The sequence below is a fragment of the Limulus polyphemus genome, unplaced genomic scaffold (genome assembly GCF_000517525.1).
Source record: "Limulus polyphemus unplaced genomic scaffold, Limulus_polyphemus-2.1.2 Scaffold1234, whole genome shotgun sequence".
In the NCBI taxonomy this organism is placed as follows: Eukaryota; Metazoa; Arthropoda; class Merostomata; order Xiphosura; family Limulidae; genus Limulus; species Limulus polyphemus.
The window spans coordinates 57,345-84,816 of record NW_013666844.1 but is presented as its reverse complement, the minus strand read 5'-3'; the positions used below and the strand labels follow the sequence as shown (position 1 = coordinate 84,816).

Sequence of the window (27,472 nt, the reverse complement as noted above, 5' to 3'; positions counted from 1 at the left end):
AAATCACAGTGATTCACGCACTTTACTTATGGTGCCTACTGTTTGCTTGACTCAATTATCTCTATGTTCAATCTATCTACAGCTGGCTTATATACTAAAAAAGAGGGCGTCTAGCAAACACTGGGACATTCGCAAGGTTCCCCGAGAAGTCATGATCCTTCTAGAAACTGCAGCACACATGCTCCCAGCATCGCACGACTTTCATTGTTGTAACAATATGTTTAAAGTGTACTTACAAAAGAGTAAAAAAAAAGAAACTGTTAAGCCTTTTCATTGCTCAAATTGACTGTTTTAGAAAATATTTTAGATTAGACATTTTCTATAGTATTAAGTCACAAAAATAGATGGCAGCTCTATTTCTACACCATATACCAACTTTTGTTCATTGTTTGCTTTCACAAGAATTGAAAAAGAAAGACAAAATTCTAGAAAAACAACTAGATTTAAAATGTCAGCATTTAAATATAATATTTAAAAATTTGTTTGGTACCCAGAAACAAAATAGGAAAAAAACATTTAGACTCCAATATGGTAAAAATTATACAAAGGTTTGTTTTGAATAGTTTTAAAATTAATCCACATTGAAATTATATATTAAATGACAAATTTGGGTACACGTTAAAACAACAGACAAATGTACCTCTCTCTTTTTCCCCCACTGTTAAAAAAACAGTCTTTATATAAAGAAAACTGTGAATGAATTTTAACTTGAGAAAAGTGTTTAATTAATGCCCAATGTGAAACAATATGTACAAAAAGATGTGCTGTTCTGTATACAATTTTTTCACAAAGTATAATCTGCCTATTCTCTTTTTTTTCTCATTTGTGTTATGATTTTAAATTACAGATGATTTGATGAACAATCTTTAAAATTATAAACAATACCCCAGAAAGAATGATTCAACTGTTTTATTATATACATTTCATTTTTATATTGTTTTTTAATACATTAGCTAAAACATTTCTGTTGTAACTACATACATACATGCACCCATACACCTACGTATATGCATACAAGGATTAGAACATCAAATGAAATGTTTAGCTAATCCTGGACCCTAGCCCATAAAGAAGACTACACATGCATGGTCTCTGTGGTATTAGATATGAACATTATTTACTGATGGACGTTGCCCACTTTTACTCATGTTCCAAAGATCAATATCACAGACCAGTTAAAATACAAACTGGTCATTTCATGAAATAATGAGACAATACTTGGACAAATAAGTTTCCACTAGGGCATATTACTGACCAATCATTTACAAATTGAGTCTTTTAAAAGGCAGATACTGAATATGATGTATGTTCCTGCATGAATCTCTGCCTATCCCACTATAGCCTTTTTTTTTCGATTCTAAAGCAAATTGATGTACTCTAGAATGTGTATACATTGTTACAACCATTCTTTCAATAAGTATTTGGACATGATAATGTAACAGCAAATAATACATTAGATCCCTGTCCAAATGAGGCTCCATCTAAATGACTTCACACATAAAAGTAATGTCTGATGAAAGAAAAATATGTATTCTAAATATATGGGTGAAAAGTGCACACCAATAAGGTGGATAGTGAGAGGTTTAAAGCCTACCTCTATGCTGATTATTTTTTGATTGTCTGCCATTTCACTTTAAGGAGATCATGCATTTCAAAAATGATTGGATAGTTTTGGCTTCAAAAAGACCTCTTGCACTGGATGGCTGTCCATTAGTCAGCTAGTTAAGAGGAGCCTACATATCAAAGCAGACAATGCAAATTCAGATCAAGCCTACTACAAGTAGTATTTTTGTCTCAGACCCCATCACCTCTGTAACATTTTTTTTCATCAGATTTGAAGTAATTGGGAGAATGCCAATTAGTACAATAGAAGCAGAAAAAACCTACCAAGTGGTGGCCAATTCTTATCCCATCCCTGCATATACAAGTACACACGGGCATGTAACTTCCTTACATAAACAAACGTGTATTCCAGATAAAAACGCAACTCTAATACACTACCCTTACATATAATTATATTCACTGTAACTAAAGATTCACCAATGTTGTTTCTGCACTTCCAGTTGCTTCAAAAGTAGATTCAACTAAAAAATGCACAATTCAGTAGATATTAAGACTGTAAATAAATATCCTGTCATGTTATTACTGTAACATCAGTGACTTCAAGATAAAATTCAACTAAAAAATGCACAATTCAGTAGATATTAAGGCTGTAACTAAATATCCTGTTGTGTTATTACTGTAACATCAGTGACTTCAAGATAAAATTCAACTAAAAAATGCACAATTCAGTAGATATTAAGGCTGTAACTAAATATCCTGTTGTGTTATTACTGTAACATCAGTGACTTCAAGATAAAATTCAACTAAAAAAATTCACAATAGGTGGTGAATGTTATTATCCATAAGAAAGGGTATAAAAGGCAAAAGTGTAACTTAAATTGATCCCTAAATTCTCATCTAAGTAAGATGCATTTATGGAAACAAATATGGTACTTAAAAAATACAGTAAGAATTCAGCAGTATTATCTTATCACCTAATCAGTTTTCTGGATACTTTATTTTCCAGTACTTCAGCAAAATGGTAAAACGGAGTTTGATGGATTGTAGCGGCAAAACTTGTCAAAGACTTTTATTTAGCCTCCAATGAAATCTGCCAATTTTCTGTTCTTATACTGTTTTTTGTCCCCAGGTTCTAAAAAGGAAATATTCAGAGAATAAATGTCATTGTTTACATCTAAATACTCAAATATAAAACATTAAAGCACTCATATTATTAAACAGTTTCATACGGTTCAGCTAAAACTGATCTATACACCAAATAATCCCAAGTTTCCAAAATTAGTTTAAGTAAATGATAAAACATATTTAAAAATTGCATTATTTACAACTGGAAAATATATTTTTTATTACAGAAATTATTTTAGATAACTGGAACAAATGCTTGCGTTAACTGTTTAAGAATAAATTATTTATTTTCCACACAATCTACTTTACAACATACGCATCAAACGTCACCAAGCTATTAAACATCGGTTTCAACCAACAAGAAACACAGAAATGTAATTCTAAAATTCCATGTTGCTGTAACAGAATTTATAATAATCATATAATCACACATTTTTTTTATTATAGTGGCAGAATAAAAAGTGTATTCAACATGTTGGTGGTTGTTTCCAATCGTGGCTTAAAAGGTTGAAATGAAAGACCAACCAAGTTGATGAACATGTAAAAAAAAATGTTTGATATCTATTTAGGCAGTTTTGGAGATTACCTAAGTGAAATTTGACAATTTTCAGATGAAGAAAAGTATTTTCCATCTGAACATGAAAATCGCTTTACACTTGGAGCAGTCAACACCTTGACTCCATATATTCACGGACAAATTTTTAGTAAAAATAATTAATTAAAAAATTGATTTTTTGTGCACAAAAGACTTGTAATGTTTATTGAAAGCTTGCCAAGTTTAGTAAAGATACACATACTGTATTATAAGTTATAGTATGGAAACTGTGATGGTTACTTTGTGGTTACGAACTCGATCGCACCAACTGATCTTGTAGCAAGAGAGTTCATTTGCTCCATCCATGTACTACTTTGTCTCTTTCCTGCCTTGCTCTTACCTGACATTTTAAAATAAATAAAAAAAACATAGTTTCCCTTCTCAGTCCCTTACTGTTGTAAATATTTATTGCATCGTCTATTGCACCTTTTCCTTCTGAGGAGATTACAGTCGTGACTACTGTTCAGGGTGATGGATTAGTGAATTAGACTGTTTACGGAAAGTGGGAGTGGGAAAAACTTGTGTAACTCCGCATGTTGCACTTTGTTTCCTTGCTGCCTTGTCTCACATCTTGCCACCAGTACCGGTGCAAAAGGAAGAACGAGGAAAAGGCTAAGATATTTGACATAGCCCTAAGCAACTGTAAAAGTACCAGGGTGGTTTCAAGTCTACTAAAAGTTAGTGGGATGGTTTCAGGCCCTCCTGAAATAAGTGGGATATCATTCCACCTAACTTCAAGCTCTAAATGTACATCAAAATTACCCTATATATTTAATATAAAAAAAATTACACTTTGCATATACAGTACACAGGTACATACAAAAATTAACATGAAAGAAAATGTAACTTTATTTCCAATTTATATATTTAATGCAAATATATTTTTCTCAGGGCTAGTTTCCATCCTAGTGTCAACTTTTAGCATGGTTTACAAACAACGTAATTTCCACATATGGTCTAGCAAGTGTAGAATTAGATTATCATGTTATAGTTTCAAACTGAGGTAAATAAGGTATGAAATATACACATTATATGCACTGTCATTATCAGGATAAACTGGATTATAAAATGACAAAAAATATTAAACATCTACTTTTTATTAAGTAGCTAGAGAGAAACAAACTTTGAAACTGTAAAATATTCAATATAAAGTCCTCAAATTATAAAGTTTCAGCTATATAATTATGGTGAACTGAATAAATTTGTAGTTTGATTTTGTAATTTCATAATACATATTTTTTGATGCAGTTAACAATGAAAAACAGTGACACTCTAATAGAACCTAGTGCAGTGGTTCTCAAAGTGTGGTCCTTGGGCTGGTCCAAAATGCAAGTCACATCAAAAGTTCAATTCTTCCCATTAAATCTGATGAGTGACAAGTGAAAGTGGGTGGGGTAGGACCGGCAGATGGTCCATGTGGTCTTTTGCCTCGCCATAGTGGTCTGCAGACGAAAACGTTTGAGAACCAATAACCTAGTGCTGAGGCTATTGTAAATGGTTGGTTCAACAAATATTTTGTTGAGGTTGTAATGGTGGATTTCTCTTCTAAATCTTTTTAAATATTGGTTACAGATTGGGAGTTAATTACTCTCTCACACATATTTATACACAAGATCAACTGTACATCATTCTTAAATCCACTCCAAATGCTAATCACAGAATTCCATCACAACACCATAGTCGCACACACTTGGTATAGTTATGTTAGATGAGATGCTAGATTAATAATACTGTACGTTCTCTTGCTCTTTGTGGATTTAACATCACTCAAGAATGGTTATAACATTGTTAGTTGGAAGTAGAGATGGGCAATTATTGGAACTTGCTAATTGATTATATTCAATTAATCGACTGTTCTCCTATGAAACTTGGAGAACTGGAATAATCAAATATAGTAATAATTAGAAACACTAATTTTGATTAGTTATTTTCATGAGTCATGACATTAATTGATTACTTAAGCTGCACAACCTTGAAGTAATTGAAAATAATAAAGGAAAAATCACAATGACAATATTTTGATTACTTGGATAATTGGTATAATCAAATACCCAAATTTTGATTAGTTATGTCACATTAAGAGATTTAATCATAATTTTGATTAACTGATTATTTAAATATAATAATATAAATGTGAAAAACATACCTACTATCAATCACATTATTTTGTTTACCCTACTTTTAAACCTTGTTACAGATAATATCTTACAAAGCCCTACAACTGTATCCTTTCACAACATCTTGTTTTATGTCTCTCTGCTGAAACTGGTTTTATGTCTCTCTGCAGAAATATACTGTTTTTCCTTTGTTTCTTCTTCTTCCAAACACTTTTCATCCTATCTACCACCATTCCTTCATTTCTCAGTAGACTGACTTGAAAATTAATAGGCTTATACCTTGGACCAATACGTCCACAAGCCTTTTTCATTTTTTTGGTTTAGGCTTTTTTTTTAAGAATTTTATGAAGCCAAAGGTAAAACAACCCAAAATTATATATTTTGGTCTCCTTTGTGGTCGTATTTATAGCAATCAAGAGGAAAATTGACACAAGTGTACATTTTCATGCACCCATCACAAAAAATAAGTTGGATTTGCCCATTTTGAGTCTTTTTTTAGGAGGGTCAGAGCTCACAAAAAACAACAACATAATTTTGATCAATTACTTGGCCATATTTTTACTAATTTAGAAGGAATTAGGTATGAAGATATTTTTCTATAGGCCTCACACACTGACAAACTAAAATAGTGGATTTGTCCATTTTTAGTGATTATAGGAGGTCAAGATGCCACAAAAAGCATAATTTTATGTTTTTTGACAATTACTCCACTATATTTAGGCCAATTTACATGGGATTTGGTACAAAGATACTTTTTTAGAGGTCCCATATATACACACATACAAAAATGTGGCATATGCCCATTTTTTATCATTTTAGGGGGTCAAAAGTTTCAATAAACCCACAATTTTAGGGGTTTTGGTCAACAGATTAGCCTTGTTTTGACCAATTTACATAAAAAAGAAATATTAAAGAGGCCAACATTTGCAGGCGAATGTAACATGTCTGTGCCACACAATCCCACTGAAAACTGTCTTTATCCCTGCTTGGGACCTGGAGGAAAGTATCTTTGTACCAAATCCAATTCACAAACGTATTGACTGTTACCATAGAAATACATGTTATTTTTATTATGATTTCCTAGCCATCTTCATCCTCTACAAATAATACAAACTTTTTATTTCCCATGTGCTTTTATATCCTTTTTTTGTTTCTTTTTCTAGTTACAGCTAGCTTAACAGGTAAAAACAGAGGCATTTCAAGTTACTTAAAACTTGTATCTGTTTATCCAATCACAGTACTTTCCAGTTACAAGAAGTAAATTTTCTACTCACTTATAGAACTAGAAATTCTCATCTATTTTTCAAAATTTTGATTAAAACTACTTCAAACACCTAGCTACATAACAGGTATATATATATATCAAGGTAATTTGTAACTCAAATATTCTTAACTCTGAAATATATTTAGCCATCCAGGATGTTTCCAATGAACTAACAAACACCAGAACTGGAAATATACACCTAGTAATGAGCATAGTTAATTACGTATTTATATAACTGCGTTTGATTACCTATGTTCATTACTAGGTATATTTTTGTTTGTTCTGATATATGAAGGTATCTTACTTTAATCAGAAATTAATATTAACTACATTGAAAACCAAAATTATATTTTTTTCAATTACAATATACAAAAATTATATTTAAATAAAAATGAGTAACCTAAGCGTGTGACAAACTCATTCAGATGATGGATCTTTCTCTATAAGAAGATCAGTACATGCAAGATGATCCACAGCAGGTCATGCAGTGATGATCACGCCTAATTAGCCCTTCACCTGCGATTTCTTCTCACACTTGACACATTGATAGAAACATAACATAACATACGAGAAAAGAATTTTCCTTCAAGACTGTCCCTGATTATCAAGGGGAAAGAAAATAGTCTAACCAAAATAAAAAATAATAGGTTTTTATTAATAATAGGTGACATTCTTTCCAAAAGCACAATACTCTTATGTAATTGAAGGAATCAGTTCTAGTGGCTAAATGTCACGAACATGTTATCATCAATTTTCAAAAGTGAAACTGCATAAGCTTGACGTTAGAAATATGAATAATGATAAAATATTTTTCATATTGAGTTATTAAGTCATTAAAACATAGATGTCACATTTCTTAATAAGTAAACCTTAATGCCAATTATTTTTAACAAAAAATTAGTTCAATATTTTTTAAATTTCTAACCAGCTATGGGTAGTTCTACCTAAACTATCAATTATGATCTTATTCAGCATTAATCTTTAGTTTTATTAATACAGTGTTTGCCTCATTATACTTTCAATTCATTCCATACACCAGTCAATCTGATAGAATGAGAAAATTATCTTAACTGGAACCTAACCTGTCTTTTCCAAATCTTACATTGGGTCCTTTTGTTCTATTAATTTCAGAACATAGCAAAAAAAAATCAGACTTTAATCTTATTGATTCTCTGAACATGGGTGCCCACAAGAAAGGGCATTCACCCCCCCTACATTTCACAAAAAATTGCACATATTACGATGTAAAATGAACATCATAATTAAACTACATATCTTTAGTAATTTTTATTAAAACTGTAAGTTTCTGTTTGCATTCAAGCACACACAAAACATTATTTTAGTCTGTTGACTTACACTGTAAAAGCTGATCCCCTACATACATATTTTATCCTTCTTTTAAAATACTTCTGTCAGTGCCCATGCCTCTGAATAATCTTGTATACTTCAATAGTATCACCTCTTACTGATATTAACCTAACCCTGTACGATCTCTTCCATCCTTGGAATCATCCTAGTAGCTCTCCTAGTCCTACGAGTCTTATAATTTCTAATATGTTATTACCCTTTCTTGACTTACAATCCGGATTTCTACACCTTCATTTGTAGTAACTTTTCTACCGACAACACGGCACTCAGCCACCACCATTCCAAGATTTGTCAGTAACTCTTGCTATAACTAATGATAATTTCTCAGATATCTGTCATGCTAACCGGGCACCGGCCAACTGATCCAAGTCATTCTGTAATACATCAACATCCTCATACAGCTAGAAATACCCAATATTTTAATTTTTTCAGCAAACTTTACTAATTATGCCTCTACCAATATTTCCAATTTTTAATAAGAAAAAGCAAAGGTCCAAAAAAGTGGCTCCTGAAGCAGTCCACTGGTAACAAAGGTCTAATATGACTGGTCTCCATCAATAACAACTTATTGATTTCTCTGTTCTAACCATCCTAGAATCAAATTTAGTCATTTTTATCCAACTTCCAATAATGTGATTTTCTTACTTGGCATCATGTCAAAAGCTCTTCGGAAGCTTAAGTACACCACCTAAACATCTTTTCCATCATACAGATAACATGTAATATCTTTAAGAAAAATTAACAGATTAGTAAGGAAACTGTGGTTGAAGAAAAATACTTAGGTGTTGTGATTAAAAAATCACGTAAGTCATCTAAACATTGTACTGTAGCTAGCAATAGAGTTAATAGGATTTGGGGTAGCATCTACAGAAATACTAAATACAAGATAAAAGGATATTATTGTTTCACTGTATAGATCACTTGTTTTGGGCTCCCTTCCTCAAGAAGGACATTCAATTGTTGGAGAAGGTTCAGAGAAGAGCCACTAGGATGATACCTGGGATGGTGGGATTGTCCTATGAGGAGAGACTACAATCTCTTAACCTTGTTTTCTCTGGAGAGGAGAAGGTTCAGAGAAGAGCCACTAGGATGATACCTGGGATGGTGGGATTGTCCTATGAGGAGAGACTACAATCTCTTAACCTTGTTTTCTCTGGAGAGGAGAAGGTTCAGAGAGGATTTGATTGAAGTGTTTAAGATTATTAAGGGTATTGATAATATACATCCATCAAACTTTTCGTGTTTAGCAGTGAAAACAATAGAACAAGGGGGGGGGCATAAATTCAAATTTTGGCAATGTATAAGTCATATGCAGTTTAGATAGTATTACTTTTCAAACAGGGTGGTTGGCTTTTGGAATGAGCTGCCTTGAAGGGTGGTGGAAGCAGCAAATTTAACTGAGTTCAATAAAAGATTGGATGAATACATGAGTAGTATGGAGTGGTTATTGTAGGGAGCTGGAAATGGCTGAGCTTTTAAATGTTCTCTTTTCTTTTTATGAAAGAGGATGCTAGAAATATCCCTGACCTTAAATGTTCTATGGGAAATACTGTGATTGACGTAAATCATGTAGATATTAATACTGTGGTAGTAATAAAAGAAAAGAATGAAAGCACCAGGACCACACAGTATTTTTCCCAGGGTTTTAAAGGATCAGTCAAAGATACCATTGATGCCCTTTCATTTTTGATCGGTCATTAGATAATGTGCACATACCAGAGTATAGTTAAAGTTTACTTCAATTTTTAAAATTTTGCCCTGGAAATTATAGACCAATTAGCCGTACTTTTGCAGTGGGGAAAATTGTGAAATGATATTGGAAAAGAAAATCAACCAAAGTGAATGAAATTTCATCAAATTTTAAAGGGACAAAAAGGAGCTTATTAGCCCATCAATGATGTCCCTCAAGGACAAAAATCTTGCCATCAGCCTCCTTTAAAATCTCAGTCCCCATTTCAGCATTTTGCTCATTACTTCAGCGTATTTAAAAAAATCCTTTCTTTTTTATTTAACTTTTATCAGCCAGCTCAGACCACCTGTCTCTCTTAACTGCTTTGAATTTCCTTATTTATTTTTGAATCAAATCCTAGATTCCCTGCGAGTTTGAATATCTTCCTGTCTGCCATTTTAAGCCTCCTAGAGTTACTACATTTATCTTTGATTTTCTCCTTTATGTCTTTAGTAAACTGATTAGGTTTGGATTTCCCTGTTATCCTTTTCCTCTTTCCACTAACATGGCTATCTTGAACTAAATGCAATTTATTTATAAACATTTCCCAGTCTTCTAACACAGGTTCTAATTCATTAATGGTATTTTCACATGGTGTTAAAATTGGCTTTCTTAAAATTAGGAACTAATTTTTATTTTTTTTAATCACCAAACCTAATCATGCAATGATCACTGTTCCCTAATTTGTTGTATCCACATTTTCATTAGCAGTTAACAATGAACCTAAAATTGTATACCTTCTGATTGGCTCTCTGATCATTTGGTACAGAAAAACCATCCTAAATCAATTCATAAAACCTCTCTCTCCATCATTACTTGACTCCATACAATCCCAATCAATAAGTCTAAAATTAGTTTCATATAATTATAGCCTCAGTATCCCTATCAGAAACAACTATGATCCCTTTACACAATTTCACATTAATATAATCATCTTTAACAGCTGCCCATAAAAACTTTCTACTTGTTAAACCCCCAATCATAACAGTGATTCACCAAACCTCTTAACTACCATTTTTTATGTCTTCATTCCCTACAAGATACAGTTTTCCATTACTTATAGAACCTTCCCATTCCCCTCTTCTATAAAGTCTATCACCATTAAATAACTTATAACCTGGAATATCAAAATAATACCTATTATCATTGTTCTTTAAGTCTAACCAAGTTGCAGTGATTTCTATTATATCCTTTTGAGACCTAGCCATTGAGATTTGTCCCTTAAAAATGAAAACAATTATTGAATTTCATAAAACAATTAGCAGTTTTTGAAACATTTGGTACATTATAGAGGAGAGTCTATTGAGCATGTAAGGATTTTCTACATATGTATATATGCATAATATACAGAGTAGTAAAATTAGTTTTACATACAAAAGTTGTGAATATCTTAAATCATAACTTTCTCTGTCTCAAAAAACTAGTCTTCAATTTCAACTTGAGTCCCAAACTCATTCATTTGTTCCTAGTACTCCTAACATTAGAATACCAGCAACTAAGCTTATCTTTAAATCTGAAAGACTTATCTTCAAAATTATTATTTAACGTTTACTCTAAATCTTTTCCAATCTTATCATTGCCCCAACCATCCTATCAGTATCTTTCTCACCATTATGCAAGTTTAGTATCTTTAATTAATTTCTTACGTTTCTTCAAACATCTTCCTAATGAGCCTGCTTAAGACTAGGAGGAGTCTATTTCTGTTCTCTAACATAATATTACCCTGAAAACCTTCCCACCCATTTCTAAACATGTCCTTGATAATCTCTCATTTAAGCCTTGTACTCTAAGCAATATATCCTTGCATCTGGCCCAAGGAAGCACTCCCAAAGGCACCACGTGTCTATTTCTATCCCTAATCATCTGAAGTTCTTTATACTTTTAAACAGCTTCTCTAATTTATAACATCCAACGTCATTTACTCCTACACGCACTACAGAAACTAAATGCCCTTTGGTACCACCAACTAAATTGTCAACAAACAAACCTATATTATGTCACGAGTTTCTGTAACAGATAAGCAAGTTCTAGTCCCGCTCTTTTATGCTTACTCATCACTACAAGTGTACGAATAGCTTTATCAACTTATGTGATTAAAAAATATCCCACTATGTATATCTCTTAACCATCTCCTTCCTCACTGCAAGTAACCAGTGGTTCAAACATATTACAAAAGTAGAGATAGGTTAAAGTTGGTTTAAAGATGAGGGTAAGGAAAGATGTGCTGATTTTAAGAGTGCCTAGTAGTACAAAAGTTAGGTTCAGTTACTACTACCAATCTACATGATTTCTGCTATTCCCTCTTCTCCTAATAGCACAATCCTACCCAAAGCTATCTTTATAACTTATCTTCAAGCAAGCAGTCTCTGCATGTTTGTATGACACAGTATTACAATAATGAATGTTCAGTTTTAAACATTACTTATAATATAACATTTTCTATCTGTATCACTTGAAAATACGTCTTACGCTTAAGTACCTCATTAAATAGCCGGAAAGAACACAAGTTTATGATTTGGAAGAGGCAGGCAATATACTGTTAAACAATTCTATTTTTATAAAAGCTAATATATTATATAGTGATTAGAGTATGCAATGAAGGAACTGCTTGATATTGATAAGCAGTACTAATAGTAATAGTTAGTAATACTTTTGCTGAAGCTGGAGAAGAATATTCTGGGGCAGTTTATCCAGACATTTTTTTTTCTCCATGACATGTTTTTATTTTGAAAAGTTACAATATCAAATTATAGTTATTCTAATAAAAAATGTTACTTCCTGAGTTCATCTTTGACAACTGGTTAGTTCAAAAACTGTTTATTTTCAACTGTTAAGAATCCGCCATTTCTAGAAAATCTGGTCAGACGGCAAAACGGCTAACGATTATGTCAAAATATATACAAATCTTGCTCTTTTTGCATATTTTGTGAGCTATTAACTTAGACGCATATATCAAAATTTTAAAATAATTCCTAATTTTTCATTATTTAAGTTAGTGATAAATAAATGAAAGGTTAATCCTGCCACATTGAACTCGACTCCCACAGTTCAGTAATATTTAATATAAAATGGTAAGCTTAATAACATTAAATCATTATATTTTAATTTTAACAACGTTCACAAAGTAGGACAAATATCACCAACATTTAGGCTTGTTAGATGGTGTTCGTTGTTTACTTGCTTTCGTTTCCTTAAATGATTCGAATTTATTTTTTCTACAAAAAGAGAAAATTATGACTTGAAGTCTACGGCTACGTTTACGACGATGACAGGTGGAGTCTCCAGCAGTAATTATAAACATTACTATTAATGTAGAACTTAATTCATAATCTTGTAACCAACGAAAATTGGTGAGAATCTCAGACAGACCCCACAGTGGCTTAGCGGTAAGTAATAGGGCTTACAACGCTAAGAATTGGGTTTCGATATCTGCGTTGGGCAGAGCACGGATAGCTCATTGTGTAGTTTTATGCTTTAAAACTAACCAAAGAAACAAAAATCTGGAAGAGTGCTTTCAAACGAATATGATATCAAGTGATAATCAATAATCCAAGTGATATGTATCGGTACGATCATGGAGTTGGTGCCGAATAAGTGAACTGTTGATAAGAAATACGGAAAACATGTATAGGCAGCATTAACTTAAACTTTAGGCTCTGGATATTTCTATCAGTTTTTTTCTGATTCTTTCACAAAAAGTCTAAATCCTGATAAAATATTTTAAATTTAAGTATAAGCGGAAGCCAGAAATGTCCCACAATATGTATCTTTTACTCGCAATATTTTACCATTTCTATGTGTGTTTGTGCCCTTTGTGTTATCCAATCATGTTTTATTTTTTATTAGTTTTATGACAAATTTCAACACTTGGCGATTTAGAATGGCCTAGTGAATAACAAGTCAGGATGCGGATCATAATGCCCTAGGTTTAAGCCAATGTATATATATCAGCCAATTAACACTCTTAGTTCTTTCAGTTTTGGGGGCGCTATAACTGTGACAACCAACCGCGATAATTGCTTGAGAATGGCACATTCGCCCACACTAATTACTAAGCCACTCGCGGCCTAAAAAAGAAAGAAATACAATAACTGAAGGGGTTAGTTTTCCTCAAAAATTAGGTTTTTCATCACAAAGGAAAGAATTATACTGCTCTCAAAAGTTAAAAAGATTAGAATAATACAAGAATTTTATTCTCGCGTTATTATTTCTGACATTAAAATATATTATACGCTGTTACATTTTCACAGTTGAACACAGAATCGTTACAAAAATACTTGAACTTACGTTGTTAATTGTCTTGACTAGTAATTTCGAGGTGATATAAAGCAATGGCTCAAATATGTATACAGGATTTTAGAGTTATTTAAAACAGGGATTCCCGAACTGGGAGACGCAGGAAAGTGTCAGAGGGGCTGTAACAAATACTCAAAACTGTTAAAGTACTCAGTATCTATAACTTCTTTGGGTGGGGGGAGGGGGCTCAGCTAAGATGCAGAATGTTCTGGGGCATCGATTACTGAGTAAGTTTGGGAGCCCTTCTGAGTAAGTTTTGGAGCCCCTGGTTTGAAAGAATTTCGTTGCATACAGTCAAGTGTACAAATTCAAATGAACACGTTATATCATGTGCTATCAGCTTGGTAACAGTCAATTAATCAATATTAACTTCTCATCAAAGCAAGTTACTGGCATAGATCAGAATTATAAATTAACCCAGTAATGAAGATAGCTAACTTACTTGTAATTATTAAAATGCATTATTTCATCAACTTAGTACCGAGCTGTTAGGTATATTTTAGGTCGTAATGTTAATAATATTTCATGAGGTTGGGCCAGCTTAGGTGATTTTGGGTCCTAAGTAAATATACTAAGCTAACAATGCAAAAAATGTCCTTATAATAAAAATATAATAAGAAATTAACAATAATAATATATATATATATATAATAACCATTCAAACAATACTTTTAATGAAAGTAACTTACAGAAAGAATAGAGTATAACTTATCAGAACACATAAAAAGACTAGTGGTTGCTTCTTGAACTATCACCGATATTTTGTCCCTTGAAAAGAGTATTTCACCAGAGAAGATTAAATTTAATAGCAACCTGAATTAGATGTTTTATATTTATGTGTATATTAATTTAAAAACGTTGAGGCTCCATTTCTTAATGGCACAGCGGTATGTCTGCGAACTTATACTGGTAGAAACCGGGTTTCGATACCCGTGGTGGGCAGAGCACAGATAGCCCTTTGTGTAGCTTTGTGCTTAATAACAAACAACAACAACAATTTCTTAATAATTTATCAAAAAGTCTGTCATAATTGCTAAAAAGACATGTATATATAAATTGCTGTTATGTTAAACTTATATTAAAGTTTTTCTTCATTACCCGTTCAAGCCGTCTCCAAGCATTATTGGTCTCAAAGTGGGTTCTTCATCATCGATATATATATATTAATTTATGATTCACTCTGATAATGTTGATTGAGCAAAGACATCACTCAAGTAATGCCTAAAAAAAGAACGCCACAATATAATCTTAAACATACTTTATTAGCACTTTTTTTGTTTACAATACTCAATTCCTTTGAAAAGCTAGAAGATAAGTACATCTACATTGCTCCACTTCACACTTATTACTAATACATCCCAGGTTTTAAAACCTGAGGAAAAACACACACACACATCGAAAACTTTTAACAATTCTTATAGGGTCTCATCACTTCCCCAAATAAATTATTTAAGCAGTAATTTTCTTCAATAAATTTTATACAATAATAAATGCGAAATCATTAATTAGTTGTCAACTTTTATTATTTTTTACAATGGTATCATTGGTTTATAAAAAGACAAAGCTTTTTCGCTTTAAGTTTGAAAATTTAATTTAGTTTACAGTAATCTTACAGCATCGCGATTTTTCTTCTGAAACGTCCTAGTTTCAAATAATGTGTTTTTTTTTTGGTATTGTTTTTCCTTTTACTCGTTGCAAATAAAACCTTCATTTCACAAACATGTATAACTACAGATGATCCACCTTTGATTTATGCAGAGCACATATCTAAATCTACGTTATCACTAAAACGAAATAACTACAACAAACCAGTATGTTACAATGAATACACACTATGTTCTAAGAAGAAAGCAGTAATAATCTGCTTGACCTTACTCGATCGCTGAACAACGTACTGTTATCTAGGACTTATCCTCTCTTATGTCATTCATTCCCAGTTTTTATAAGACACGAAAATTGAAGATAATATATTTTGTTTCCAACATATTAACATAAAAACATAAGTATAATATTCAAGCTCACACACACTTCCTTTTCTTCGCTCGATGAGAATAAACCTACTAATTTGTAAAAATCTTTCAATAGATGGCGGTAGCGACTCTTGCAGATAATGGGGAAACTAGTGTATATAAAACATATCGAACTGGTAGTTCACGTGATGAATATTTTGGCATTTCATCAGATAAATAAAAATGCTTCGTAAGAAAATCGTTTGGCAGCGCTACATAGGTGTAATAAAATGATGTTATTTATTTTATAACCCAATTTTGTGTGATGATTAAATAAGAATGGGAAACAAAGTTAACTCACAAATAAAACAATAAAGCTAAATAACATTCTAACATTGATTTTACTTGTTTTATTGAACATTTTAGTCACTGAATAATACGACTACACTTTAGTTGTTCCGCAACTAGGGAAATTTACTAACGTTTCAAGATATTAAATCATTTCGGATATCAAAATAAAATACAAAAAATTCTAAAGATTTTATAACATCCCAACTGTTCAAAATTATCAGCCAAGCTACAATACGAATACAGTATCCACTACAACAAACGATCCCTTTTGATTGCAATTTTTTTTTAATATTTAATACTTCGCGATTTAAACATTTTGTTGTTAGGTGTCTATTCGACTTCTTTCTATACAACGTGGTTCATTCCTTTTGCAAAGCAAAGTTTAAATTAAATACTTTTGTTCAATGAAAGCTTTGTTGAAACCACAAATTTCTTAGTATAATTTTTCAATGTGAAATGTTTGTAAAACTGGGAAAACTTATTTTTTTATATAAATAGTTTAGGATTTGCAAACAAAAAGTTCGAGTTTCATAGAAAAAAATTGTTTCTTTGTTTCTTAACATTTCATAAAACAGAAAAATCCATAATTACAATATAAAGATACCTCAGGTACTTTAAATTTTTCCACGATTCAAATTCCTAAAAACGAAGGAAGAAAATACTTTAATAAATAAATTTTCATAAAAGTTAATAAACAGCCTTTATGCCCAGAATCTTACCTTAGTTTTATCAGAAGTTTTTTTTTTACATAAAAGATGATTATTACAAAAGAAAAATAATAAGGAAACAACATTTGATTTTACCTACTTTTGATTACTTTAGATAAAGCAAGCTTTCTCTACACTTATCATTACGTATTTTAACGCCCCGGATGGCTCAGCGATAAATCTGAAGGCTCGCAACACTAAAACTCGGGTTTTGATACCCGCGATGGCAAAGCAAAGATAGCACATTGTGTTGCTTTGTGCTAAACAAAATGTATGGTAACCCGAATACGTTTTGCATCATATTTATCATTTGTTTTTTAGTGTATCTTATTAATTTTACGTAAATTCAGCACGAGGCATTCTAACTAAGCCATTTCTACCTATGTGACTTTTGGTAAATATAAACCAGCTACATATTTTATTCATTTTTTTTTTCTAATGTGAATAATTAAAGCGAACATTATATACATCAGGCACTTTGGAAGAAAATGCTATTGTCTTTCCGTATGCATCTGGATGTTTCGTAAATATTCGAAAGCAGTTTGACAAGTGTTAAATAATCAGTTTTTTCTTCATAAAGGGGGAAAAAAACGATCAGTTATTACCATATGCCATAACTTTAAAGTATGCACTATTTTAATATCGTGCAGTAATATCTAACTTGCGTGTTTGTTTGCAGGTTATTTAAAAAGGCTGCAGAATACTCTTTTCTCGTAATAACTACATTATGCAAATGAAATCGACACCACGAAACATATTCAAGCACAAAATGATCATAAAACGTATGGTTTAAGGCTCTGCATCAACAGTTTATTGATTTAAAAACATATAAATGATTTAAACCAACACCATTGGTTAAAGTTCAAACCAAAACACTGTGTAATCTATGTATATCTATATAGAGAGGTATTTATATCTAAAGAAAGAGGCGTATGTATATCTATATATAAAAAAATTTCTACACACATATATTAAGTAAACTTGTTATCTGGGCTGGAGAAAATGACCGAGCGCGTGACCTGAGCTGTAAACACACGAGTTCGTGGCTTCAAGCTGTGGCCTGCTGTCTGGCACAAACAGTGGTGGCTCCCCCTGGGAGCCAGAAACTACATGACTAAACATAGGGTAGCTTTGTACTCCCAGCAACGCTGATGGAGCTGTGAAGGCTTTACTGCAATGGGAGAAGCCATCTGATTCCATCAAGCCTGTAGATCCTGAACGTCGAATGGAATAATCTGTGCTATAATTGGGGGTCCGATAAAGTTCCAGTGGCGGGTTTCCTACTCCTCGATCCCCCGTTAGACCTTCTTCTTTGCAACTTGGGGTCACGATTAAGCCCTCGCTCACCATGTGGTGATCATCACGAGATACGTGCGCACTAGATAAGCAGCTTACCCGAAGACGATCCTGTGAGAACTGATCGGAAGAAAACCGGCCCCAAGGTGGAGTAGGTGAAGCACCGGTTCCAGCTCCGTGCATAGTCAGGTTTCCGTGCGGGATGTGAGGATACTGAGGAGTTCCAGCTAAGCCTAGGTGAACATAAGGGTCAACTGCTCCGTGAGATCCTACTGTTGGTACTTGGTTTGACGGTGATTCTTCTACCCTTGCGTATTTGCACTGAGACTCCCTAGATGGCACTCCTATCGAATTACCCGTGCCTGAGTGGAAGCTAACTGTTTCGTGCGTGGAACCTTGGGGAAAATATAAGCAATATTAGACGGCAAATAGTGTGTTAATTTTAAAATAAGTTACAACTCTGTTACTTAGCGTTTCTTATCGTTTTGTAGGAGGATTTAAACTAGTTCATAATCTTATGGTTACTCCTATTTCGTTCGGTTTCTCAATAATACTTCACGTCTTGTAAAACATTTTATGTGCAATGAGTTCATCACTATACTGTAGACTGTACTCTTACGTCTCATAGATTTACAGTTTTCATTGTCATTCATCTGTAGACTGGCGATACCATGAAAATCACACGCTTATGTCTGTCTCACAGGTGTACAGTTTTCATAGTCATGCAGTCTGTAGAATGTCAGTATTGTGAAAATCGGCATGACTATGAAAACTGTACACCTGTGAGACAGACATAAGCGTGAATCTGTAGACTGGCGATACCATGAAAATCACACGCTTATGTCTGTCTCACAGGTGTACAGTTTTCATAGTCATGCGATCTATAGAATGTCAGTATTGTGAAAATCGCACGCTTATGTCTGTCTCACAGGTGTACAGTTTTCATAGTCATGCGATCTGTAGAATGTCAGTATTGTGAAAATCACACGCTTATGTCTGTCTCACAGGCGTACAGTTTTCATAGTCATGCAATCTATAGAATGTCAGTATTGTGAAAATCACACGCTTATGTCTGTCTCACAGGTGTAAAGTTTTCATAGTCATGCAGTCTGTAGAATGTCAGTATTGTGAAAATCGCACGCTTATGTCTGTCTCACAGGTGTACAGTTTTCATAGTCATGCGATCTGTAGAATGTCAGTATTGTAAAAATCGCACGCTTATGCCGGAACTTACAATTCAATATTGGAAAAGGTTGGTAAAGTATGGGCCTAAAATGAAGCAGAAATTCATGCCGGAACTTACAATTCAATATTAGAAAAGGTTGGTAAAGTATGGGCCTAATATGAAGCAGAAATTCATACCAGATCTTACAATTCAACATTGCAAAGGATTAATAGACTGTAGACCTAAAGTAAAGCAGAAATTCATGCCGGAACTTACAATTCAATATTAGAAAAGGTTGGTAAAGTATGGGCCTAATATGAAGCAGAAATTCATACCAGATCTTACAATTCAATATTGGAAAGGATTGATAAACTATAGACCTAAAATAAAACAGAAATTCATGCCGGAACTTACAATTCAATGTTGCAAAGGTTTAGTAGACTGTAGACCTAAAGTAAAGCAGAAATTCATGCCGGAACTTACAATTCAATATTGGAAAAGGTTGGTAAAGCATGGGCCTAAAATGAAGCAGAAATTCATGCCAGAACTTACAAATCAATATTGGAAAGGATTGATAAACTATAGACCTAAAATAAAACAGAAATTCATGCCGGAACTTACAATTCAATGTTGGAAAAGGTTGGTAAAGTATGGGCCTAAAATGAAGCAGAAATTCATGTCGGAACTTACAATTCAATATTGGAAAAGGTTGGTAAAGTATGGGCCTAAAATGAAGCAGAAATTCATACCAGAACTTACAATTCAATATTGGAAAAGGTTGGTAAAGTATGGGCCTAAAATGAAGCAGACATTCATGCCGGAATTTATAATTCAATATTGGAAAGTGTTGGTAAACTATGGGCCTAAAATGAAGCAGAAATTCATGTCGGAATTTATAATTCAATATTGGAAAGTGTTGATAAACTATAGACCTAAAATAAAGCAGAAATTCATTCCGGAACTTATAATGAAATATTTTTTTTCTTTTGGATTTCGAAATTTCATGAAAGTTTTACGCTGTCATGTATAGGGCTAGCAAAATAAGCACGAACTATTTCTCTCCGCTTTTCTTCTGTGAGAAAATCGAGCCCTATATAACCGCATCATTATGGAACTTAATTTTCCTCTGTATCGTTAGGCTTACATCACAACTCAAGAGATATCACTACAGCTTTCTTCACGTTGTCACATTAGGGTCCTAGGAGTCAAAATAATAAACTGAAAGGCTGTAAGAGACTTAGCACATGCGTGACAATATCCTTTTCGTGATAAAAACTTCTTTTTAATTAGGAGAACCACAAGAAATAAAAAATAAATTAAAAATAGGAACATTGAAATATAGCAGACACATACCTACGTTTACAAGGCTTGAATCGTATTAAACATTCATATCTTAGTAATGAAATGCACACATATATATATTTACTTTTTTTTAATGATGATTTTAGTATAATTTACGAGGAGAAGAACAGAAACACCAACATTTAACGAACAGACAACTGGCAATTTGGGTGTTCAGATCATAATGAAACACGTTTATGTATGTTTACTATTTTTGTGTACAAACATTTATATAACATCGAAGCTTAAACAGATGTGTATAGCGTGCTTCCCACAAACGTTCTCACACACCAATGCGTTTTATTAGTTAGTTACGTTGCTCAGTCCGGGTTTAAGTTTACCTCTATCGTATTTTATAGTTGCTCAGTTCGGGTTTAGAATCAGCTCTATAATATTTTATAGTTGCTCAGTCCGGGTTTAGAACCAGTTCTATAATATTCTATAGATGGTCAGTTTGGGTTTATGTCTAGCTCAACAGCTTTTTAAATTTAGTCAGTTCGGATTTAGGTCTAACTCAATAGTACTTTAAAACAAAATTAAATAAATCACCTAACTTACGTACAATCTTAGAATATGTACAGCCTATCATCACTGTGAATCTATTTAATCAGGCGTTGAAGTGAATAATAAATTTGTTAACAATTTCAATAACCTTCATACACAACCTACGCTGATACTTTTTCTCGATCACCATATCTGCTACATGGTCATTGAGGGTTGTAACTGTACGCTCTTTAGCTAGTTACAGAATTTGTGTTCGTCAGTGTGCAATTAATTAGGTTCTACGTCATCTTTACACGTCACAAAGTAAACGAAAAAAAAATCAAAACATGGTGTTTGTTGTAGAAAAACAAAAAACAAGAATTATATTATGGTAAACAATGCTGAAACAAAAATGCACGCATTTCAATACCTCTGCTTGATTGGAGTATGATCCCATCCGAAGTTAGCGGATTTATGTCTTCTCTACTTCTGTGGTGAAGGATTCTGGCGCCATGATAGGGTGTCGTAGGTGGTGTTGGTGGGCTCTGATGTGGAGGATAAGCGGCACTGCGACCGGAGTAGAGGGCGCCGTATGACCTATTGTCACTTTCTGAAGTGTCTGCTCCAATGTTATTCCGATGACTTATAGAAGAAGTTAAGTGTTTTATTGGTAAATGGGGTGGTTCTGAAACAGAGGTTGAAGAGGTGGCGAATGCTGAACTTTTTGGAGGTTTTCTTCGTCTTGGTTGATATTTATAGTCGGGGTGGTCTTTCTTGTGTTTGCAACGCAGTCTTTCAGCTTCATCAATGAAAGGTTTCTTCTCATCGTCGCCCAGGACCCTGAAAAATAATAATATTAATATATCAAGTAAAGTAACGGTAGTATCTTTGGCTGGTTGTTGTTAAGCTACACAATGGGCTATCTGTGCTTTGCCTACCACAAGTATCGAAACCTGATTTTTAGCGTCGTAAGTCTGCAGAATTACCATTATTACAACTTTTTTTTATTACTAATATATCACATTGCTCAAATTTATAGAGTTGTGATCCATTATTAACGTTTTTTTGGCCCGGCATGGTCAGGGTTTGAATCCCCGTCATAACAAACATGCTCGCCCTTTCAGCCGTTTGGGTGTTATATTGTGACGGTCAATCCCACTATTCGTTGGTAGAAGAGTAGCCCAAGAGTTGGCGGTGGGTGGTGATGACTAGCTGCCTTCCCTCTAGTCTTACACTATTAAATTAGGGACGGCTAGCGCAGATAGCCCTCGTGTAGCTTTGCGCGAAAATAAAAAAACAACAACAAACAATTAGCGTTTTTAGTCAATTTAACGTACATTATGAGTTTTGTAATTTTTTAAAATCTTTATATGTAACCTCAATTTGTGAACTTTAACGAGAATCCCATTTAATCATTCTTGTACGACTTAACAGATTGGTTAAGTTGATATTTTCTGCTTTGGTTAGCCTTGGGCCAAGCACGGTCAAGCGGTTAGTGTGTCGGACTGTTGATCTGAGGTTCCATGGTTTGTACTCCGTTATGGCCAAAAATAAATCACGTTCCGCACTTTTGGGCCGTGGGTGCGTTATAAGAGTGACGGTCAAATACTACTATTCGATTAGAGTAACCAAAGTTGACGATGGGTGATGTTGGTAAGCTCCCTTTCCTCTAGTCTATCACCTCAAAATTAGGGACGGCTAGTGCAGATAGCCCTCGAGTAGCTTTGTGCAAAATTCAACAAAGACAACAGCCCTCTATAAGTATTGGATGCAGTTATAATAAAATTTTGAGTGTAGGAATTATTTCAGTGTTTATATTATGAAAACATATTACTGTGAAATCAATAAAAAATAAAGGCCTGTGTCAAGCACAATTAAATAATAAGCAGTTGATTGGGAAAGGTTCCTCTAGGATTCTCTTCCACACGGTTAAATTGTTTCCAGCATAGCAAAAAAAAAAAAAAACCAGCGTCATATAAAAAACAAATAAGTCTTGACTTACAACAGAATCTTAAAAAACATGTAAGTACTTAAAAAAACTCACTTTTGGATTTGGAGAAGTCTGCATTTTAAACTTACGACAATAACAAAAGAGGTAAGCATGCGGTTTCTTTAACAGTAAATTATGGATGTATTTATTACAAAATCAAACCATCAATTCCAGTAAGCGTTTCTGGTTTACATGAAATCGATATTACCGTTGTAATATTCTGCTGAATTTTTATAACCGCGAAAGACCACATCAACAAATCTGTTTTTCAATAAGAGATGGAATTAAAACAGCGTAAAAAGACACTGCAATAGCCTCGTAAGTTGGTACTCTGACAGTTGTATCTGGAACATGTATTTATCGATATACACTCGGTGAGCCAACATGGAAACAGAAACAGCGGTACATTACACGACCATAGATACGGGTGTGAAATTCAACTGAGTTGTGTTGGATGTAGAAAGTTGTGAACTAGGCTAAATTTTGAATTTTTAATGGTTAAATTTAATTAGGTCAGTGCATTTATATAAAGGGGGGACATAGAAAATCAGAGAACTAAAGAAAACGTTATTATTCAGTGCATAAATTTGTTTGTTGTAAAGTACAGAGCTACACGATGGGCTATCTGTGTTCTGCCCACCACGGGTATCGAAACCAGATTTTTAGCTTTATAAGGCCTCAGACTTACCGGTGAAACACCGGGGGACAGTGTATAAATCTCTTATGGAGATGGTCCTGAATATTGCACTGAATGTTATATTACTCACGTTATTGTTTTGTTAGATAATATTTAAGTTACGTGACAGTTTCACACGTAGAATTTATATCAAGGAAATAACGTTTACATATGGACAAAAACACTAAACCCTATAACCCAAACGTTTTTGAAAGTTAGATCTTTTTCCTATTAACTTGGTCATTCCCGGTTTTCCCTGGTGAGGAAAGGTTGCCCCTTCAAAAACGCCCGGGTTATAGGGTTTCTTATTTTTTGCTTTTTAATTGTTTTTTTTTGAACCTACATATTTTCCTAACATCCTGATTATATATTGACATATGATGTGTGTAAATAGTATTTCGTTTGTTTGTTTGAAGCTCAGCACAACGCAACACATTGGGCTATCTGTGCTCTGCCCACCAGGGGTATCGAAACCCGGATTCTAGCGTAGTATGTCTACGGACTTACAACGCTGGAAACCGGGTTCGATACTCGTGGTGGGCAGAGCACAGATAGCCCATTGTGTAGCTTTATGCTTAACTACAAACAAACAAACCTTAACCAAGAATTACTTAGCAGAACCAATCAAACAGTTTTAAAACCGTAATTAATTTAATAGTATATAGGTTTGATTAGAAATTACGATAATATGTTTTAGTTTATAACTGAAGTTTAGTTAAGGGATAAATAAATGTTTTTCGAAACAAAAATTTCTTAAATTTCAGAGCGTGCTTTCGTAATTTTCAACTAAACTAAACTGTAATGATATTAGATTTCGAAATTCAAGTTTACATTAAAACGGATAATGTTTAGTGAGGAACTTACTGAAGTGAATAATGAATTCCAAAATACAATAACAGCAATTTTTACAGTTGACAAGTTCTAAATTTTTGTAATTACAACGTTTCATTTTACAGTAGGCAAGTTCTGATTTTAGTAATTACAACGTTTCATTTTACAGTAGACAAGTTCTGATTTTAGTAATTACAACAGTTTCATTTTACAGTAGACAAGTTCAGATTTTAGTAATTACAAAGTTTCATTTTACAGTAGACAAGTTCTGATTTTAGTAATTACAACGTTTCATTTTACAGTAGCAATATCTGATTTTAGTAATTACAACGTTTCATTTTACAGTAGACAAGTTCTGATTTTAGTAATTACAACGTTTCATTTTACAGTAGACAAGTCCTGATTTTAGTAATTACAAAGTTTCATTTTACAGTAGAGAAGTTCAGATTTTAGTAATTACAAAGTTTCATTTTACAGTAGACAAGTCCTGATTTTAGTAATTACAAAGTTTCATTTTACAGTAGAGAAGTTCAGATTTTAGTAATTACAACATTCCATTTTACAGTAGACAAGTTCTGATTTTAGTAATTACAACATTCCATTTTACAGCAGACAAGTCCTGATTTTAGTAATTACAACGTTTCATTTTACAGTAGACAAGTTCTGATTTTAGTAATTACAACATTTTAACCCATAGTATGGAATAATAATTACTTCTCACTAGTCTTTTACGTTTTTTGTGCTATTTTACTGATTATCAGATGCATGCAGGTGAAGGGGGAGGGTCCCCCTCGTCAATAACTCTATGCATATGAACTCGGTCATTTTGGTGAGTGCAATGCTCTTTATTTCTATGCACATAACGTATATACCAGTGGTGATATGGTTCCTATAAATATATATGTATAATACGTGTGTGTGTGTTTAACGTGCCCCCCTCCCCAATAATAGTGGTGAAAACTAAATTCCCGCGCACTGCTCTGCTGACTATGACGTGTAAATTCTGTGTAGGTTTTTCAGTATGCCATAATTGAAATAAACGTCAATACTTCCTAAAGAACGATACAGAACACATTTTCCTTACAAGTTTTTTAAAAGAACTGCTTAAAGACGTACAACGACGAATCTGATTGTAAAAACAACGACAAAAACATTTTTACATGCCTGACGTCTCATCGGTTAGGTGACAAATAGAAAGAGTCTTGCATGCTGACAGCTTCTCTCTATCTATTTGTGATCTTCTCCGGGTATACGTCCTTGTGCGAGTTGTTTTCAAGAGTCAATGTCAAGACTTGGTCTCCCACGGTCTTCATCTGTGTATTTATATAATGGCTCGTTATCGTATGTAGCGCTCCAGCAATCACCACCACAGCTCGATTTTCATTAGTTTCGGGGGGTGGGGTGGGTGGTAGCATTAAGCTCATGTCTTCCTGATAAGTTCGATGATCAGCAAACTTCATCAAAAGTGTTACGTTTTTTTTTTTTTTCACTCATTTTTAGCGAAAGTGTCCTTTCAGGTTAACTCACTTTCGAGTTACATTTTAATTAACATAAGCAAAATATACACCAAGCTATAATTCACACGTAGCTACAAATAGAACTCATTTGGATAGCATTATCCATCACTGACATAGTCTATAGCTGGGCTGATGAAAGCTGGTACAGCTCGAAACTGCAGTTCTCGTCTGATCACGCATGGCACGGGATTTGTTAACCACCACGAACAAAATAAAGTTAAAACATTTTTGGAATGGAAAATGAGCGTCTCGACTTATTTCGAATGCCCTTAACAAGTAATCTTAATTTGAAATGCTAATGATTTGTCAATGTGCAGTCAGTCTACAAAATGAATATAGAATTCACATTGAAAGATACTTTGCTAAGCGTAATTTAATAACAGAAGTCGGTGCTAACAGAAAAAAATTATGATCAAACCTCTTTATATAAGTACCCTTAACTTCTGACCAATCAGAACTAAAAACTAACCCAGCAACTAATGTAGCTAATACAGTGAGATCATATAAAAAGTTATAATGCTTAGGATACAGTTGGGTACTATATAAATTATTACGAGTGACCCTGTAACAAACTTTACTGTTTGTAACCGATGTTTACAGAAAAAGAATTGTTGGTACAGATGCTCAACATTTATTTTATCTGTTCTCGTTTGAACCGTTTTTATTCTTAGGAAAGTAAAAAAAAAAAAATGTCAAGTCTATACAATAAATATTTATACGCTGTGCCAGTCAAAGTTTCACAGTTTGACGTCATTAACACGTTTTGTATACAGTAAGTGTTTTTGTAAATACTTCAAAGGGACTTTTGTTCAAATGAAAAAAAAAATGTAACAGTGACTTCCAAATGGAGTTACTTGATGAATTTTGCGTGTGAATTACTACAAACACTCCTGCTTCGTTCCACTCTGGTGAACCAAACTACAGTACGTCTTAGAAACCTACATTAAATACTGTTAGTTTTCTGGATCACACACCAAGCTATTTTCTTGATGTCCTAAGTAAGAGTGGCCAGTTAGTTTCAAGCATAAGTTATTGTCGATGTTCGTTTGTTTTGAATTTCGCGAAAGGCTACAAGAGGGCTATCTGCGCTAGACGTCCCTAATTTAGCA

The 27,472-nt window shown here is 33.4% G+C and overlaps 1 protein-coding gene and 2 long non-coding RNA genes across 3 annotated transcripts in view; 1 reads left to right on the top strand and 2 right to left on the bottom strand.

Moving 5' to 3' along the window:
• Positions 1-5,240, top strand: part of LOC111086594 — a 13,361-nt gene extending 8,121 nt beyond the window's left edge. Inside the window, exon 3 of the long non-coding RNA XR_002611341.1 lies at positions 4,452-5,240. This is a non-coding gene — a long non-coding RNA (uncharacterized LOC111086594). The remainder of the gene's footprint in view (positions 1-4,451) is intronic.
• On the bottom strand, positions 927-12,999 carry LOC111086593. Its single transcript, XR_002611340.1, has 3 exons — positions 12,412-12,999; positions 7,065-7,288; positions 927-2,695 (listed from the first exon to the last, which is right to left on the bottom strand). It is a non-coding gene; the product is annotated as an uncharacterized LOC111086593 (long non-coding RNA).
• Positions 13,000-16,646: 3,647 nt separating this feature from the next.
• LOC106462734 (transcription factor Sox-8-like) overlaps positions 16,647-27,472 on the bottom strand; it is a 47,087-nt gene continuing 36,261 nt past the window's right edge. Inside the window, exons 2-3 of the mRNA XM_013922682.2 lie at positions 21,780-22,189; positions 16,647-18,755 (exon numbers count right to left, since the gene is read on the bottom strand). Coding sequence (XP_013778136.1) covers positions 18,049-18,755; positions 21,780-22,189 — 1,117 coding nt within the window. The 3' untranslated portion in view covers positions 16,647-18,048. The remainder of the gene's footprint in view (positions 18,756-21,779; positions 22,190-27,472) is intronic.